General features: G+C 37.7%; 1 protein-coding gene across 5 annotated transcripts in view; it reads left to right on the top strand.

Moving 5' to 3' along the window:
• Positions 1–20,562, top strand: part of si:dkey-112e17.1 (uncharacterized) — a 38,916-nt gene that overhangs the window by 5,633 nt on the left and 12,721 nt on the right. For 3 of the 5 annotated variants that reach the window (XM_057832384.1, XM_057832387.1, XM_057832383.1), the window contains 4 exons: positions 9,167–10,122; positions 15,416–15,467; positions 15,565–15,688; positions 18,597–18,727. In XM_057832384.1, the coding sequence (XP_057688367.1) occupies positions 9,167–10,122; positions 15,416–15,467; positions 15,565–15,688; positions 18,597–18,727 (1,263 nt within the window). Of the gene's footprint in view, positions 1–130; positions 250–363; positions 524–9,166; positions 10,123–15,415; positions 15,468–15,564; positions 15,689–18,596; positions 18,728–20,562 lie in introns of those variants that run through there. The other 2 variants (XM_057832385.1, XM_057832386.1) reach the window with 2 other exon arrangements.

The following is a 20,562-nucleotide window of genomic DNA, read 5'->3' as shown; positions in this document are numbered from 1 at the left end:
TTCATGGTTAATGTTCACTTGTAAGGACAAATTATTCTGATGAACTTCAATCCAGGAAACGATGAGCGTTAAGACAGCTGGGCAGATAGGGCATTCTGTTGATGCAAAATGGTCATATGCCACCTACCAGGACGCCGAGAAACCTGGGTAGGCAAAGCGAAATAGAGAGCTCGCATGCCACCTGGCGGGATGCCAAGGTACTCGGACACGCCAAGCAAGAGAGGGGCTTTTCTGGATTTCGCTCGTCTGGTAAAAATTTGCTCGCATTATGAAACTCATTTTCTCTCGTGACAATGCCTGTATAGTGGAAAAACCTGTGAGGTGAGGCGCTCGTATCATGAGGGTTTTTTTTTTTTTTTCCAGGAAAGCCCATCAGTTATAGCCTGGCAAGCCAGCTTTACTTTCACCATGTGCAAGATACAAGGCAAGGCAGTCTGCTGTTCTGTGGTTCGGACTTGATTTCAAAGTCAATGCTAAAGATGGCGCGAACAAGCACAGACTGCACCTGAAAGAACCAATTACGGTATCATGATGTGACGTTAACGGAATGCGACTTACATTGTTGGTTACAGTCAATCTGTAGTTATCAAACAATCATGGCATGCAGTGATGATAAATGTTGTTTTTGTATGAAAAATCTGAGTACATTACTTGATTTTGAATGTTGTCCTAGAAATAGCGTGACGCTGAAAATAGTGCTATCGAGTCCCCTACAACAGCTTCTTTGTCGGATATACTGGAAAAAAAGACAAGACTGCACAACACCTTACAAAACTCCCAGAAGCATAAAAAAGATTCACCGTTTCCCTACATGACACATCACAAAGTGCCGCCTCGTGTGCTGCGATTTGTTGGTTGATTTTCAACTGGAGTGGAAATTCTAAAGAGACCACAGATGACCAGACTGACTTGCCATTTACAGTTTCTTGTGCATGGCGAAAGTAAGGCTGGCTTGTGAATCTACTTCACTTCCACAACTGGGGTGCAATGACCTGTCGTTACTTATGTACACTTCACTTCATTAAAAAAATATTGCTCACCAAAATGGCACTGCCTGCTAATTGTTGTGAAATGAGAAAAGGCATCTTTGAATAATTAGCGGCCTGCCAGTAGAGCGGCCTGTGATGTAACAGAACTAAGATGTTTGGCATTATAAGAATGGCCCATTCCCATTGGACAGTGTGGCATTCTGGGGCCCCTTCATGTGTAGTCTACCATGCACATCGCAGTGCAGGGGACCTCCGAGCTCCCCTGTCACAGTGGGAGAGACAATACATTCTCTTCACTTTAAACACTTGTTATTTTTAGCCATGTTTATTAATATATTATTTGATCAGCAAGATAAAGAAATCTGAATACATAGGGCCATAGAATAAACAATATCAGATTGTGTAGTGCTGGTTCAAAATTGAACCACTACACTCTTTGTAGTGTATTGTGAATCGGTCCACCTCATTGTGCAACCTAACTGCAAAGACCCTGAGCCCCAAATCGGCTTACAGTTCAATGCAACTGGCTTTTTTGGCATGAATGCATAGAATGTCACTGATGCAATAACGATGGACATCTTAAATCATACAAAGTGTAACCTAAGATTTAAAAGTGCAGGATGATTTGGTTGCTCAGAGTATGAATTTCAAAAAGTGTGCAGGAGTGAAAAGTAACAAATTGGATTTATTCTCGTTACTGTAACCAAGTAATTGTTTTTTGTATAATTTGTTAGTTATTAATAAATAAAAAAAAATTAAAAAAAAGAACGAGAGAGAGCGCGCACAAGGCAACACCAGAATATCCCTACTGTCACAAACATAATGTCACAGTCACAAAGTAATGGTACGATACAATAATAATAACAATAATGCCTTCAAATAGTCATTGCAACCAGCTATGAGTGTCTATCATGGGTGAAAAAAAATGCTATGACTGCTACCCAGGGCTATAACATTGCTAAATATCGTCACTATCATAATTTACATCACACTAAGAGCAGCACTCAATTTTTGCCAAAACAAATAAAAAAATGTACAATTACTATTGTGCTCATATAGACGTTGCTATCATCACATCTGTTGATGTTTTTATTCCACATGTTGTACACTTCTTTAGGAACTTTTAAAGTTTTGTTTCCCCCCCACACAAACACACAAAAAGTCAATTTTACATTGAGTAATTTAAAAAAAAAACTATTTTTACTTTTTCTTGATTAGATGTTTAAACCAGTCCTTTTACTTGAGTACAATTTCATCAAATTACCAGTACTTGAGTATAAAAGCCGTCCATTATTATTCCTGAAATTAAACCTAAAGGCATTAAATAATGAAAAATGTTGAGATGTTTTTGATCATTTTAAAGGTGAGCAGATAACAGTATAATAAGTGGTTGACTGTTCACCTAACAGCCAAATGTCCCTTTTATTTGTGGGTTCAACTCAGCTTGAGCTCTATTACCCGGCTACACGCTGTAGTTCTAGTGAGTGGGCAGTGGAAGTGCAGCATGTCATGCACTAATGCAATTGCCTCCAAATGTCAATTACAAAAGTTATTCAGTGAGAAAACCTTCAATTAGTGGAGAAAGCTGATACTATTGATTGTTTTTCCATATGAACATCTAGTGTGTTTATGAAACATTTTTTCTCCCTGCAAATGAATAGTTTTTACATAGTAGCGGAGTTTTTAAAAATACATTTAATTTTTTTTTATTTTATTTTTTTTTAATAGAGATGGGGAGTGCCACCACCCAGCACAAATTATGTTCTCAAGAAGGTATTCTATTCTTTTAGCCCAGTTCTTTGTTACCTGTATGATGTTGGGGTTTGCTTATCTGGGTCATTCCCACGGACCAAAAGTGAGGTTAACACAAGAACTCATAAACAAATGTTCTCCTACAAAGGTCTGATGTTTTTTTTTTTTCCTGGGCCTAGCCACACATCTGCCTCTGTTTAGGCCCCAGGTCCACTTCCATCCCCAACCACCTGTAAAGAATTACAGACTGCATGTTCGGGAAAATACCCTCCCTCAGGTCACAAGCAACCTACATGGGAAAAACAGGGTTTAGTACTATAAAGGCATAACAGCAGAGTTGAATAGTTCATTTCCAAGCTGCTTTATATTAGGAAACCATTTGACTTCAATTAAGGGCATTATTTGATTATTCATCGCTTGGTTGTACATATCGTTAAGTTTGATAACTTAATAACACTGTTTCTAATGTTGGGAAAACATCACTCATCTTTAGGGGAGAATATACCCAAAATGTTTAAGAAAAAAAACAATAAAGATTAGGTAGGTGATGTTTAAAAGACTTCTATTTGTGTACATAACAATCAAATCTCAAACCCGTCCCAAAAATTAGAATTAATCTGTTAATTTAATAGGTTTTCTTATTTTCATTTATCTTCATTAAAAATAGACAGCATCTTCGATATAATATATGACCACACTTCATGTGAAATACAGCTTCACATAATATTTAAGTGTTCAAATTGCACATTTCTTAAATGTCTGATAATGGATAAAATATTGTTTAAACCCCCCAAATTAACACCTCTTGCAAGTGCAACTGTGTGATGAATGTGACGTCAGTGACGTGCCACTGCACAGCACATACATTTTCGGGACACACTCTTTGTAGTTTATTTTCCTGTTCAATCTGTTGCTGTCTTCCTCTGTCTAAGACGAGGGTCGGCAACCCGTGTTTTGAGAGCCGCATGCGGCTCTATAGCTCCCCCCTAGTGGCTCCCTGGAGCATTGTCAAATATGTTTGAAAATGGACGAAGATGGTAGAGGCAAATATAATGTAATGCTTGCTAAGTGAAAGCTTGGCAGCAAAAATGACACAGGAGCCTTAAAGTGCCTGTGACACGAAAAAGCATGTTTATTTCATAATACACGCAGTATTTTATGCTCCTGAATGATATGGACCGCTTGGATGTGTGTGGAAGCGATCGCTATATTTATTTAGTTTTTTGAATCCCGCGGCAGGAAAATGAGTGACTTCCGGCTTCGGTCTTGCATTGAGGAGGAGGGCGCTGTGACGTGTACGGTAGAAGACGTCCTCTTCACTATACAGCGTACTGTTGTGTATGGGGACGAATGATTCAGCTGATTTTGCGGATTAATACGTTTATTTTTCGCATCACGCCAGCCAAACGGCTGCAGAAAAATCATTCTGTATGAGGGAGAAGCGTATGCGCCTTTTTGGAGTTTCAAAAGGTTCCCATTCACCGTGGATATTTACTGTGGGACCATTGGACTTACGAGGAAGTGAGTAAACATCTTGTTTTGTATTATGTCAAATACGAATACAGCGATTACAAAGTAAACACTACAAACTTAAATGAAGGACTACTTACGTTTGATCATTGATAGGCATGTAAAAAGCTGTCCTAATGGTCATTAGCAGCAGCCCGTTAGCTGCACAACAACTCCGGCCACCCTCCTCCGGGGAACAAACTGTAAATTGCTCTTCGCCGGGCGGTTTGCCGATCCGCGACGACAATAGACAACCGGGTCGTCATGACAAATAATCCAGGATAGTTGTGTGTGATTTTCCGCTTTGAAGACTTTGAAACATCACTCGGTTCGGGTTAGCATGTCGGCTAGCTGTCACGCCTTCTGGTTTGTTTACATTCTCCGAAGCCGGGGAAGGGAAATGACATATGTCCGATTTAGGTGTCATAAAATATAGTTCGGGAGGTGAGACAGTAAAGGTGAAGTCGACAGTTTTGACCATTATGGAGTAATTTTGCCATGTCGTCCTGAATAAATGCATTTTTATTATTTCATATTCCATTCAGCACAAGACTGTTATTTGTCATGACCATGCCATTTATTTAGCAATTGGGGAAAATACTTGGATAAAAAGAATATCCTGTAAAAATATTGAAGTAAAGAGACAGAAACAATGACATTTTGCCGCTCTCTTCGTCGCGTTTTCCTCATTGTGAATAGTTCTCCCTCAACGGGCTGACTGGTCCTTCTCAAGCCATTTATATAGCTATTGGGGAAAAATACTTGGATAAAAAGAATATCCTGTAAAAATATTGAAGTAAAGAGACAGAAACAATGACATTTTGCTGCTCTCTTCGTCGCGTTTTCCTCGTTGTGAATAGTTCTCCCTGGACGGGCTGACTGGTCCTTCTCAAGCCATTTATATTGCTATTGGGGAAAAATACTTGGATAAAAAGAATATCCTGTAAAAATATTGGAGTAGAGAGACTGAAACAATGACATTTGGCGGCTTTCTTCGTCGCGTTTTCCTCGTTCTGAATAATTCCCCCTCAATGGGCTGAATAGTAAAATCGATGAGCCCAGTCTACCGCTGACGTCATCCACCTGTTGGGGACGCTAAAGCCCTATAATGGTAGGCGTGGCTAACTGGCAGATTAAAAGGCTAATTTCTCGTCATCTGTGCTTTGCTAAGTTGCTGTATATAGTCGAATCGTCTCAAAATATGATTCTAATTCACATAATAATGCCATTTAAGACTTTTTTTCTCGTGTCGTATGCTCTTTAACGCTTTTTACCTCCTTTTTTATTCCTCTTTCTGCCACCACACCAATGCAAAACAAACAACAACTATATACACTGGCGGCTATGCAGTCCACCAATCGGAGTGTCGCGCTGGCGCACCAGTACGCCAATAGGAACCCCGCGTTGGCGCATAAATTACCATGCCGATGACAGCCCCGGTGACGCTACAATATTTTTGGTTTTGATATGGATTGTATGGAGCCCCAAAGGTGACATGGAAGAAGAAAAAAAACTGGGGAAAAAAAAAGTTGAATTTCAACATTTCTGCCAACGAATATTTGCGTCGTAGCCTGCGACACACGTTTCTAACAGCAGGGTGGGATGTTATGGCGTTATATTGTTGCCTCTATTCTGAGCAAGCCATACGGGATTTTGAGCACAGAAAAAAAACCCTCCTGCTTTCGCTAAATTTCTGCGCACCTGTGCTGTCTCTATTCTGAGTGAGCAATAATGGATTTTGAGCACATCTCCTGCTTTCGCTCAATTTCTCGACTCCTGCGCCCGTCAGTTTTTTTTTCTCTGCGCGTTCTTTTGAGCACGCTACTAACGTCCCGCACGACTGTATTTATTATCATAATTATTAAAATCACTAAAGTACATGAGATAATATCACTGAAGTACATGTGACAGTAATACATTAGACGTTCCATTTTGTTGTTTTTCGAAACCTCAAAATAAAAACATCAAAAATCGGATTTCTTGCATTTCTATAATTTCATAAAAGCAATGAAAATGAATTAATATTGCAATGAAGTTAAACTTGAGGTCGCATCATTCAACAGAGTAGTCAAGTGGTGCGTTGGATGCACTGCAGGGAAAATATTAAATCATGAAGGCTCATTGTGTATTTTTAGCCAATTTAGTCAGTTTGATAATAGGCTAATATAGCTAATACAGATACTGTACATACAGCACGTGTTGCCTTCATTATTAGTTATATTTAAGGCTCTTAAGTTTTTGCGGCTCCAGGCATATTTCAATCAATCAATCAAATTTATTTATATAGCCCTTTACAAAACCCGAAAGGTCCCCAAAGTGCTTTACAACAAAGACAAACATGGCTAATAGTACATAAAAGGCAGGAAAGTATTATACAATGACATTAGGAAGAAAGAAAGAAAAAAAAAAAAAAAAGAAATGGTAAATGGTGTTATACTTATATAGCGCTTTTCCACCTTTCAAGGCGCTCACGAAACAACACATCACGATAAAAGTCAGACAGCAAATAAAACATAAAACAGATAAAATCCGAAAACATTAAAAACCCTAAAGAAAAAAAAACAGTTGTTTAGTTTTTTGGTCCAAAATGGCTCTTTCAACATTTTGGGTTGCCGACCCATGTTCTAAGACTTATTTTTCAAGCCAGCGTCACTTCCTGGGTCCATTAAAACTTGCTTCTTTCATGGCGGCAAGTGGTACAGTGGTAAGCCAATGTGTGCCGAGAAGGCGAGACAATCTGAGATACACGCATTTGATTGGCTAAAAAAGTAACAGCTTTTAAAAATGTCTGACAACGGCTATTTTGCCTGCTTTTGGAAAGTATTGGCTTTTATCGAACATTTTCTGCACTACTACACATTGGAGAAAGGAAACTGTGTCTTGTCACTATATTAAACAAGATTCTTTCCACTGGGATGCACATGATTCTCCCCTAAATTAATGAAAAAACGGACTTGTACTTTTACTTGAAACAAAATGTCTAACTCTAATTTTCAAAATCATCATGACATAAATTAAAAAAAATGTCTTCGACCATCACATTTTCTGAATGTATATGCAGAAAAAAAGTTTGGTCCAAATTAATAATAATTTACATACATATGGCGAAAAACACAGACAAGGCTGAAAAAGCAGTTTCTGCTCTTGCACTCCTCTTTAAAATAAACTGCTGTATTTTTAGCCAAAAGAACTGTTGTGTTTGATAAAACAATATGTCTATATGCTGCCATTGCAGATTCATACTGCATTAAGCCCCCGAACTATTTTTAATTTGTCCGTTTTACCCTGAAAACTCCTTTTTACAGACGTCGCGCAACCGCTTTTGTTTCAACCCAGCCATAAAACAAGGTAATTAATTATATTTATTCAAAATGTCTGTCGTTTTTAGCATAGAATCATTAATTGATGTCTCATATTTTGTTAAAAAAAAGACTTAAAAAATTATTCACTCACATATTTTAAACTTTTAAAAAATTATGTCATCATGAAAAAAATGGCGTCTGTAAAAATGTCACGGATGTCTACCTCATAAGTATCGCTTAATTGTATTTTTTTGTTACTATCGCATTTTCTCTGGTATGTTAGATGATAAATAATCGATCCAAACAAAGAAAAAAAACAAACAAACAAAAAAAAACAACATTTAAAAGGGTGTCAGGGAAGCTCAAGTTTGAACTCCAAGACAAGTGTTGCCTCGATAGCTCGATTAGAGAAATGAATACGACCCCAACCATGGATTGCTTTTCTTCAAAGACTTTATGAACAAGAGCTCTCGGGTACAAACCGATGCGACCCAGCCAGGAGCTGTGATCACCCAGAAAGTACAAAGAACTACAATAGAGGCTGGACATTTATACTGTTGAAAGGGCGGTGCCGAAGCCCACCGTGAAAAGAAACTTACTAAGAAACGAAACTCATCATCTCACAAACCTGGGTATTTTTCCATACAAAAACATCTTTGAGCTGAGACCTTGAACACAGGCTATGGCTAAAACGAAGATAAGAAACCACAGTCCTCCCTTGTATTCATTCAGGGCATATTTGAACACAGGAACATAACAGTCCATATTTGGGCATATTGCGAAGGCTATGGGGAGGTACACTCAACAGATTAATGCTACACTGTTTTCATGCAAGCATAACAAAAGCATACAAAATATAATGTATAATGGTTATGTTTTAAGCATGAATAAAATTCTCTCACAAAGGGTAAATATATGAAAAAGAAAATTTCGACCACTCCTTAATGTCTGCGATTTCTGCATCGCAGCCCCTGTTATATTACCATGTTTCACCCATAAAATCTCCCAAAAAATCCAGCTGTGGCCATTAACAGCTGTGTCTTGACACTCAGTGATACATGCTACATGGAGTTTTTGGATCGAAACAAGGTAAGTACACGATAATATCTCGTTAAAGTCATGGCGTCTGTAATTCTGCTCTCGCGTGCTCTCACCTCCAGATAGGGTTTTGCTGTTTAAAAAACATTAAAAAAAAAAAAAAAAAAAAAAAAAAAAAAAAAAAGCCCTCCTTTTCAACATTTTTCTTCCCCCAGAAAATTGAGATTTTGAGCTTTCCAATTATGTATCACACATGCATATCGGACAGTTTTGAAAGTTGGCCAAATTGGGGGTCTCAGAGCGGAACTTCAAGTCACCTGGGTGTTTTCTGCCATATACAGTGTATGTGAATATAGAATCATCCTATCATAAATGTGACTTGTGAGATAAGGGCTAACGTAAAAGGAGCTTTGTAATGTTTTAGTCTCAAGTTTTAACTGGCTGCGTTAGCCTCGTTTGCTTCAAATTTTGCTACAACATGCACCCCTTTTACCACAATTTTTGGGGAAAATTACTTTTATGCACTATGGAGCTAGTCAACATTAGGATTTTTGACTCTTATCATTTGTTTTCCAGGTGTACTTTGACTGTGGTGCCAAGGTGGATGTTGTGGATGCACAAGGGCTGATACTCTCCCCTGGCTTCCCTTATAACTACTCTTCTGGGACCCACTGTGTTTGGCAATTCTTTGTACCTGTTGATTATCAGCTGATTCTTGAGATATTTGACTTTGATGTGTTTGAAAGCCATGACTCGTCTGCACAGCAGTCAGACATTTCTAATTATGAGGAGGATGATGGTGAAGATGTGGTGACTTATGCCCCTAGCATGTTGAAATTGGATAAATCTTCATCATTCAATACTAACCAGAGAGATTACCCAGGAAACCAGCATTCATCTCAAGACAGTGAGGAGGAGCAGGTGGTGTTCCATGAACCATCAACAAAAATTCAGAAAGCAAAAGTCTCAAACTCTGCCAAAAGATCTACAGATGGTTCCGCTGGCCTTACTTCACCACCTACCGCTTCTGTTTTCCTTCCTGAAGCCGTGTTAAATTCAGATAAGTCAATCAACACGGCCTCCTCTTCCCATCTGCAGGTAGACTTCAACCCTAGTTCAATCCCAAGCATGACAACGGCGACCACAGTTGCCTTGCTGCAATCCACTGACACTACTGCTGCGAGCTCTGGAACGCAGCAGTCGGGGCTGGATGCCTGCCCCCATGACGTCCTCTATATCTCAGATCTCATCACCTTTTCCTCAAGGTTTTGTGGGTCAAATAGACCTCCTAGCAGCCAGTTGGTTTTTGGCTCTAGTCAGGAGATGGTGGAGGTCATCATGGAGCTCATCACAACCACTCACTGGGGGCGTGGCTTTGCCCTCCTTTTCCACTACAACAATCTGACCAAGCCAGGAGGAGAACGGAGAAACTTGGTCTCCATATCTACCAAGGTTGACTCTCTGCTGGCTGCTGTCAGTGGAGCTGCCTTCTTCACCTTAATACTTACCAGCGTCCTCTGTGTCATATTCAGGTAACATCTGTACACCCGCAGATTTCGAAAAATACCGAACATTGCTCTCTGTATTTTAAATAGAACACTCCTAACTAATCGCACCTACTGCTTGCATCCTGGTAACGTTATGTAAAACTGTAAATGTTTACTATCGAAAGCAGTGGTTTCATTAATACACATGTACTTTTTTCTCAACATTTGCTATGAAATTAGTCAAAATGTTTCTACTTTTGGTCAATTAAGGTTTCCAAAATGTTATCTGTTGGTAAAGGCTAAAATTAGTGAGTGTTTATGAAAGTCAGATATTTATCCTAATTCTATCAGTATTTGTTTAAATGATCATCGGCAAACTTCCTGTAATTGTTTTTAGGAATTTTGGACATTTTTTTCCCCGACAGAAATGGTGTGACTGAACCAAGTTAGAAGGTCACCTTACTTGCACTTGCCTATTTTTGGTCTGTCCATAAATTTCAATAAGTTTTGAGATTATGACTTTCTGATAAACACTGTTTATATTTCCACATGATGTTCTTTCCTCATATGTGTACTTTATGACATCCCTGTTTTTCCCTCCAAATGTATTCGTGTTCATTATGGCCATAACTTGCATTGTAATGGTTTGAAACGGATACATTTGGCACTATCAGGTATCTTGAAATTGCACCAGTTGATGATAGACTTGTAAAAGTCCACCATTATCTTCTCAATGCTTTTTATCTACTTTGGAATTTCAGTGATTTTACATAGAAAATGTTTCACAGGTACCTTTAAATATAAGGTAAGCACAGGTGCTTCTCTATAAAATGTTGAATAAAACGTAAAATCCTATGAATAAATGCAGATTTTTAAAAATAACCATTCTAAAATACTTAATTTTAGGAAATCCTAAATTGCATAAAACAAGAAGGCTTAAGTCCTAGCATCCATACATCAGGGTTCCGAACATGGCCCAAAAATGTATTTTTTATTTTTATTTTTTTATTTTTGTTGAACTACAACAAGGGTCAATTTTTTTGTGAGATTTGTAAGGGTAACACTTAATTAACTATCCGTTATACCTAGTTCACAGACAATTAGTGAACTGTTCATGAATGATTTAATGTTGATTTGTTAGGGTTTAAGTTTGTTAATAATTTAGAATGATGCCTTATAGATAATATATCATAAACTGATGGTTTAATGAGTAATAAATGACTCGTAAGCAGTATATCAATGATTTATGCCTACACATTATAAATTAGTAATATATCATAAACAAGCTATTAGTAACTGACTAACTAATGACTTATAAGTTGATAATCTATGACATGATAATTGGGATGTTATTCTAAAGTTGCAACTAGTAATTTCTTAATTATTAGTAAATGATGAATAAGTGCTACTTTAGAATAGTGTCCCAATAACATAAATAACCCTATAACTGATACTTAATATATTTACTCACTCTGTGCAAACAATCTACAAAACTTTGCAGGACAAGTTCAAGGTACAGAAAGTGGACGTGATATTTAAAATATCAAATGTTTTGACCTCCTGTAGGCCTTTGTGTGTGCTGTACGTTATCAAAGACACACCACAGATAAAATATTGAACATATTGTTTAATGCATAAAACACACATACTGAGCCGTCCCATGGCAGAACAACAAAATACAACAGTATCGTACATGAGTTTGGGAACGTTTTTATGCTAAACACAGGATAAACTGCATTTATGTGGGGCGTTTAACGTCCATACATCATAGCAAACTGTTAACACACACTTAACAAGTTGACAATATATCATTTACTAACAGTGTAGTAATGATGTATTAACTAGTAATAACGGATAGTTGTTATAAAGTGTTACCTTAGTAAGTTTACCACTTATGCAAAAAATCTCAATTTCTCTGCTTTTTTAATTTGTAAAAGTAAGCTTATGTAAAAACTTGATATCAGAACATTTGTCTGTACTGATTACACTACAGTAGTTGTTAACTCTGAAAGAGAAGCAGCTCATTTTCTTGAATGGTTATGGTGTTATACTTATATAGTGCTTTTCCACCTTTCAAGGCGCTCAAATGGCACTCTCAAGCAGCCCTCTGCACCACCCTTCATAAATGAATGTGAAGTACTTGTGCATGCCCTTTGTTTTAGAAAGATTTGCACAAAAAGTGGCCTAAATTGCAAAACTGTACCTGTTCTTATTTAAAAATGTTAGTGGTGCGAACGATTCACATTGTGTCATACTAGCTACAAGAAAACCCTTATGATACAATACTGCCACAATATACTGTACAATATGTATACGGTGGTGGCGGGCCAATACTATATTTCCCTGGAGACTAATCTTTTTGAACAATTTGTATCTTTTCCTTGACTCAAAAATTCTCCTGTCTAACAGCAAATCCTCATTTGACCACATTAACACATGCACCAATTTGCTATGTTGATTCAGCTGAAAGCGCCAATTTCTGATGTGGTGACCTTTGATGATTAGTTCGTTTTGCAACAACTGTGCAGCTCCTTTGATGTAAATCATTTTCACTGTAATCAGCGGGGCGTTGAAGGTGCAGCACCTGGCCTCAGTTGTTGCACACATAACTGAGGCTGCATAATGTGAATAGGTGGGGAAATTGGATGAAAAAGGCACAAGGAGAAAGCTCATTCTGTGCATTGAGTATGATGCTAGTAGCATTGTTATACAGTCAAGGGGTATAATTTACTAGATTGTTCATCGCAAAGGACAACAAACACAAGCTATTAGAGTTTAATGGTTTGTAATACTATCTGTTTGAGCAAAATGTCTGTTTTCCTCTAATCTGCTTCCACATCTGTCTGTGTAATCAAACTTGTTCCCGTTTTTTGCACAAACCTTTGGTAAATCAGGCCCTTGGTGTTAAATCTGTCAACTATTTATGGCATGGAAATAGAAAGCACATGTTCAATAAAATGAATGTGCAATTAACAGCAGCAACAAGCCAAGTTAGTTGAAAGCTCCAAAACACATGATCATGAAACCTTTAGCCCATGAGCAGCCTCAGTGGCAGCCTTTTCTCTTGAGGTGATGCTTATTATTTTTAAACACTTCCAACAAATCGGTAGAACGTGTAACTACAGTGATGGGAAAAAAAACAAGGTCTTGAATGTTGGAAAGCAACTCTGAAATTAACTCCCAAGGTCCCCTCTGGTAAGAAAAGAGCCAAAGGTGGGAGAGAGTCGCAGCAGGCGTTCCCCTCAGTTGGCCGGTAGTTGGTAATGGGCTCATTCAGCTGTAAGAGCAATTTTTAATAAGTGGGTACATGTTCAAATATTTCAGCATGCTTCATTGGCTCATTTGGAGTTAAGAAAGGGACAGAACCATAACTGAAAACGGGTGGTTAGATGAGCAGCTATGTTGACACTGTTCTTGAAAATACCACAGTAATCAGAGGTGGGTAGAAATGCGTTACATGTACTCCGTTATATTTACTTGAGTAACTTTTTGAGAAAAACATATTTCTAAGAGTAGTTTTACCAACCTATACGTTTTACTTGAGTCGATTTGTGAAGAAAAAAATGCTACTCTTACTCAGAGGTTGCGCTAGACTTTTTCGTTGTCTGTCATTTTGACTGACAGGGTCATAAAAATCCGGTCATAATCTATTTTTACCCGTCACTTAAATTTTTAAAATGATGATAATGACATTGTGGTGACCCTTTGTTTGGCATAATTCACCTTCCGTACTTGTGTGTCCATTTGGCTGAGCGCGTTACTGGCTACGACACAGTCACGTGACAGAGACACTTAAGAGCCGCGCGCGTTCCGGCTTGAATAGAGAGTTCACAGAGAGCAGCAGAGCTACAGTGGCTGAACACAGCAATTCGAGCTAACAAGACTCTTAGCATTGCATACCGCTTCAACATATTCATTAGTATTTAGTTTTCATTCATTTTAAATTAATATTCTGTCCGAACAAGTTTAACAGAGAATCCACACCGTGCCATTATCACACATCAAGCAGATGAGGTTACATATGGAACAATGAAATTAACAGTTTACCTGCTGTGGCCTGAACGCAGTCTGACACTTTCCTCCTGGTGCGCATGGATTTGAATTGCGTGCCCGCTTATAGTCCCTCTTTTTTCACCTTTTATCAACACCATCGTCGTTTTGGGGCTTTTTGAAGAAACTTCGGACACTCAGTTGCCTTGACATTTTTCAGAGTAAGGCCAACGACGTCATGCATCAAGAGAGACAATAGCTAATTAATATGCTCACTCGCCACCCTGTGGTCTGGGGTGTGAATTGCAACCTGTCAAAATGACAGATGGACTTCAGTTTTTTCCGTCACCGTTTTAAAAAATCGGTCAACGACGGAAAATATTCAGTTAACGCGACCCCTGCTCTTACTCCACTACTTTGGGCTACCCAAGAGTAGTTACATTTTTCCTCTTTATTTGACATATTAGATAATTGTATTTTTTGCCAGCGATGCCAAGAGTAGCTCTACGAACTTCCCCAGTAAGACGTCGCAACAATAATCACATGACTCGATTATACCAATCAGACGCAAGCTTGCCTTTCTATCTTAATGCCAGCCTGTTCAATCTTGTGGTGTCTTTAGAGCACTGTAAAAAATGAAGTATTTGACATCAAAGGCTGCTCTCAACATGACTCGTAGGTGTGGATTTTAACCTCTTTCCCAGTTTTTATTTGGCACTGATTGACCACTGAAAACCAGAGATATGATCCTTTTCATTTCATAATGGTCATTAGAAAGGAACTATTCACTAGTCAAACTAGGAACTATTCTTTGGCTTAATGTGATTATGTAATGGGTTATTGTACAGTATCACTATAACAACAGTACGTATAGATAACTTTGTGCTCGGAAAAAAAAAAAACATTCGTTTAAAACAAAAATCAAACTAAATTGTAAGCAGTTATTCACAATGTTACTATTTACCTGAGTATTCTTTTCACCAAATACTTTTTTTTCTTGTACTTAAGTACATTTTGGGATGACTACTTTTATTTTTACTGGAGAATAAGCGGCATGGAAAATGAATGAATGAATGAATGAATGAATAATATTATTTTGAAGTAATGCTACTCTTGAGTAAAGATTTTGGCTACCCTACCCACCTCTGACAATAAGATACAGTAGTCAGTTGGCATCATCTGTAAATATGCTAAAGAAATGTATCTGTTGAAACATTTTGTTGTGTACTGAATCTCACTGCTGTATTCCTCTTTGATACCTTTTTAATATTTATACACACATACACACACAAGAAAAATAAGGAAACTCAAGACAACACTTCACAAATGACAATGCCTTTATCTACAGACCAAAACTGTGTCGAAAAAGAGAAAGCTCCTGTGCATCGACCAGCACTGAGGTACAAACAACTCTTGAGCGACTCACCGCATAAATTAAAGCAGAGATGTCTTCAGGTTTTTGATTTAAACTGCTTGACTTGTCATGTTGTGCTGAAGGTGCCAGAGGCAGTTCTGAACACTAAGGCCGAGGCAAGTGAGCTGCAACTCATGACTGAGAGTCAGACTAACCAGGAGCCGGTTAGTGATCAGGAAAACAACAAGTACAGCCCACCCCGCACAGGTGAGAAGAACAAGCATCAATTACAAGCGCGACTTCATAGCAAAACATATGATATAAAAAGTAGTTATTTCATAGATGCACTTCTGATGAAGTTTTTGTCAGGAAATATGTGATTACCTTTTCTAGTCAGTCTTATTTGACACTTGAAAATTCACTCTATTCATCTTCTCTGTCAACCCTTGATCTGGTTTTATGTGATTTCCCAGTTGTAAAGACATTTCTCTAATTCATACCTGCCTTTACCCCTTGCTCTACTTAACATACTGACTGCATTTGACTGCTGTAGACATCCATTTCATTTGAACTGGATTGGTTGTTCATGAGCTCTGCCTGTTAAATTGGATGGAACATCTCTATGCGTCAGTAGCACTGAAACATATTTATCCACTGTCAGTCCTCCCAGTTTAAATAAGAAGTAATATCCATCGCAGTCGATGGCAGCCAATGAGTTAACATGTTTTAAGTAAAAGAAGTTGCTTCTAAGCATGGATTAGATAGAAGACGGTGAAGGATTTTAATTGGTGTTTATCACAGTAGATCCTTCTCATGGACTTTCTTTATATTCTAGTATGAAGAGCCAACAATTGAGTCATGAGGAGCGTATTGCATAGGTATTTATATATATCTAATATGATATGTATATATTAGGGCTGTCAAAATTATTGCGTTAACGCACGGTAATTAAGTTTTTAAATTACGTTAAAATATTTGACGCAATTAACGCACATGTCCCGCTCAGATAGTATTCTGCCTTTTGGTAAGTTTTACAGCAAGGCTTTTTGTGCTGTCCAACAGCGAACTCTTGTGGTCGCTTTGCGACATGGTTTATTGTTTTCTTGCCAGTTCAATATGGCTGCACGACGTCTCGGGCTGACGCCTATGTTGTAATGTTGTGCTTATATGATCCTTGGATAAGATTTGTCCGTAAATATGGTTGTTGTAAAGAATGTACATATTATGTTAGTAAGTGAAATATTATATTTTTTGTATGAAACGCTTTTTGTTTATGTTTAGTGAACCTGTATAGCGTGCTAAGCTAACGTTGTTGCTACAATGCTTGTGTACTTTTTTTTGTAATTTTACGACGGTCTAAAGAGGACAATGGTTTGAGGCCATTTTATTAATAAATCAGATGAAAAAGGAAGAATTCTGATTATTAAGGCGTCGTTCACTAGCTGTCTGCTTTGGAAAAAGTAGACGCTTCGGAGTGAGGACAGCATAGACAGATTTAAATGACAGTCGAGTGAAATGCCCACTACAGTCCTTATGTACCGTATGTTGACTGTATATATCCATCTTGTGTCTTATCTTTCCATTCCAAAAATTTATTTTACAGAATATATATATAATTTACAGAAAAATATGGCATATTTTATAGATGGTTTGAATTGCGATTAACTGGGATTAATTACGATTAATTAATTTTTAAGCTGTAATTAACTCGATTAAAAATTTTAATCGTTTGACAGCCTTAATATATATGCACACAAAGTCATGGACGAAATTATTTGCACCCATTGAATTTTTCTAGAAAATTCAGCATTTCTCACAAGGCACCCAGTGCCAGAGGCAGCAGAACAAACCCGACATATCATTGGACATCCAGCATGTTTGACTATAGACACGTTTTTTTTTTTTCATTGTTGGCCTGATTCTTTTTTTGTGGCACTGGGAACTGGTCTCAAACCATTTCTTGGTGCTATTTGAGGTATGTTTTAGGTAAATGTCCTGTTGGAGCACCCATGACCTTATTCATTTCATGACTCCTTGCGCACCTTCAAGGCACCCAGTACCAAAAAAAAAAAGAATGAGGCCTCCAAAGAAAAGAGCACTGTGCCTATAGTCAAACATGGTGGAGGTCCACTGATGTTTTGGGGTAGTTTTGCTACCTCTGGCACTGGGTGCCTTTTAAAGTGTGCAAGGAGTCATGAAATCTGGAGACTATCAAAATGTTTGGGCTGCAATGTAAGATGTAGTGTCAGAAAAATGGGTCTGCGTCAGAGGTCATGGCTGATACAACAGGACAATGACCCAAAACATACCTCAAATAGCACCAATAATTGGTTGGAGACAAAGCGCTGGAGATTTATGAGGTGGCCATCGATGTGTCCGGATATAAATCCCATTCAATACCGATGGAGGGATCTCAAAGTTGCTGTTGCAAGAAGGCATCCTTCAAATCTGAGAGACCTGAAACAGTTCGCAAAAGAAGAGTGGTCCAAAATTCAATCCGATATGTGCACGAAACTTGTTGATGGTTATAGGAAGCGATTGCTTTCTGTTATTTCTTCCAAATGATGTGCTACCAAATATTCAGGTGAGGGTGCCAGCCTATTTGAGTTTTGTCTAAAATTGTGTCAATTTGGACTTTTTTTCCTCAGCTGTTTTGTGTTTTTCCAATGAACATGCAAGAAATAAACACATTCATATTAAATACATTTGTGATGGCATTAATTTCTGTAAGAAATGTTGTATTTTCTGGAAAAATTCCAGGGGTGCCAATAATTTCGTCCATGACTGTATTATAAAAACTTGTTGACCCTTGGTTTTTGACAGGAAAATTCGAATGGTTTCCTTTAGTTTTTTTCAATAAGAAGGGACTCAGGCTGAGAGATTAGATGGTTAACCCACAAAGCAACCAGGGGGCTCCAGTCATGGTGCGAGGACAAAAATGCAGAGCTCATAAAACGGTTAACAAATTCAAGTTGGCCTGCAGTTTAAGCAGTCTCTTCAAACCATGAGGCCATATTAATGAAATCCTTTTTTTTTTTTTTTTTCCCTCCCCCAATCGCCAACCCCTTTCCTATGAGTCAGTTGTTATACTGTTTGTAATATGTACATAATTATTTCTATATTCTCTATTATTTCTTTGAAAAAGAAAAAAAAAAGAAAAAATTGTTTTTCTCAGTCAGTGCTACACAGAATACAGAAATGGACCTTTCCTCCAGTGGTTTGGCAGAGCTGGATTTTGGTCCAGATGAGGTCTTCATCATATCATCAGCCCCGAGCCCAAATAGGCCATCATTATCCCAGCACACGGTAAGCTTTCATGGACATATACTTGCCTGGGTTATACCTAGGATACTGCCTATCCCACAGGTGTCAAACTCAAGGCCCGCGGGCCAGGTCTGGCCTGCCACATCATTTTTTGTGGCCCGCAAAAGCAAATCCTGTGGACTGAATTAATGTTTCTCTCTAAAATACAAAAATTCTGTATTGTCGTCATTTTTTTAACTTTCAGATATTTCAAGCATCATTTTGTTGCAAATCCCCCTTTTAAAATAAATGGAATAGTTGTTGCAGAGAATGACTTGCGTGCTTCAATGTTCAAAATCGAGTATCAGGACGATTAAAATAAATAAATAAATAAATACAATTAAAAACCCACCCACAGTATCACCATCATGTCTCAAAACTGACCCTATAATTGAGACAGTGCAAATCAATTTTCCATCCACCCATTTATGCTCGACCAGTAGGTTTCCTGATTTTAAAAAAAAATTAAAAAATCATTAGTTCCTCAATCTTTTTAAGATATGTATATGGCAGAAAACACAGACAAGACTGAAAAAGCAGTTTCTGCTCTTGCACTCCTCTTTCAAAGAAAGTGCTATATATTTAAGCCAAAACAACAGTTGTGTTTGATAGAACAATATGTCTATAAGCTGCCATAACAGATTCATGGCGCATTAAGCCCCCAAACTATTTTTAATTTGTCAGTTTTACCCTGAAAACCCCTGTTTACAGACGTCGCGCAACCGCTTTTGTTTCAACCCAGCCATAAAACTAAGGTAATTAATTATATTTATTATTCAAAATGTCTGTTGTTTTTAGCTTAGTATCATTAATTGATGTTTCATATTTTGTTTTGAAAAAAAAAAAAAAAAACGACTTTAAAAAATTATTCACTCACATATTTTTAACTTTTAAACAAATTATGTTACAATGAAAACAATGGCGTCTGTAAAAAAAGTCACATATCTCTCATAACTATCGCTTAATGGTATTTTTTTTTTTTTGTTACTTTCGCATTTTCTCCTATATGTTAGATGATAAATAATCGATCCAAACAAAGAAAAATATCAAAAAAAAGTTTAAAAGGGTAAATATATGAAAAAGAACATCTCGACCACTCTTTGTCGATGTCTGCGATTTCTGCATCGAGACTCTTGTAATATTACCATGTTTCACGCATAAAATCCCCCAAAAATCCAGCTGTGGCCATCCACAGCTGTGTCTTGACACTCAGTGATAAATGCTATGTGGAGTTTTTGGATTGAAACATGGTAAGTACGCGATAATATCTCTTTAAAGTCATGGCGTCTGTAATTCTGCTCTCGCGTGCTCTCACCTCCAGATAGGGTTTTGCTGTTTAAAAAACATACCAAAAAAAAAAAAAAAAGCCCTCCTGTTCAAAAAGGTTCTTCCCCCAGAAAATACAGATTTTAAGCTTTCCAATAAAGTATCACACATGCATATCGGACGATTTTGAAAGTTGGCCAAATTGGGTCTCAGAGCGGAACTTCAAGTTACCTGAGTGATTTCCGCCATATATATTTTTTTGCCTTACAACTTCTGCTCTAGACTTACACCAAGTTGCTGGCAGTGATGCATGAATTCAAGAACTATACTTATCAGTACTAAAGTGCAAATGCGAATATTTACTTAATGTGTACTTCATTTACATTGCGTGACCTCAAATGTTCTAGTAGTGACACTAAAATTTAAGGTTAACCCTTGTATTCTGTTCAGGTCAAAACTGACTGGTTTTCAAGTTTGGGTATGCAAAAATCATAGTACATTTTGCATATCCAAACTTGAAAATTGGTCAATCTTGACCCGAACATGATAAACTGCAAAGGTTTAGTATTTTC

The sequence above is a fragment of the Corythoichthys intestinalis genome, chromosome 3, assembly GCF_030265065.1.
Source record: "Corythoichthys intestinalis isolate RoL2023-P3 chromosome 3, ASM3026506v1, whole genome shotgun sequence".
Lineage (NCBI taxonomy): Eukaryota > Metazoa > Chordata > Actinopteri > Syngnathiformes > Syngnathidae > Corythoichthys > Corythoichthys intestinalis.
This window is presented reverse-complemented; position numbering and strand designations above follow the sequence as displayed.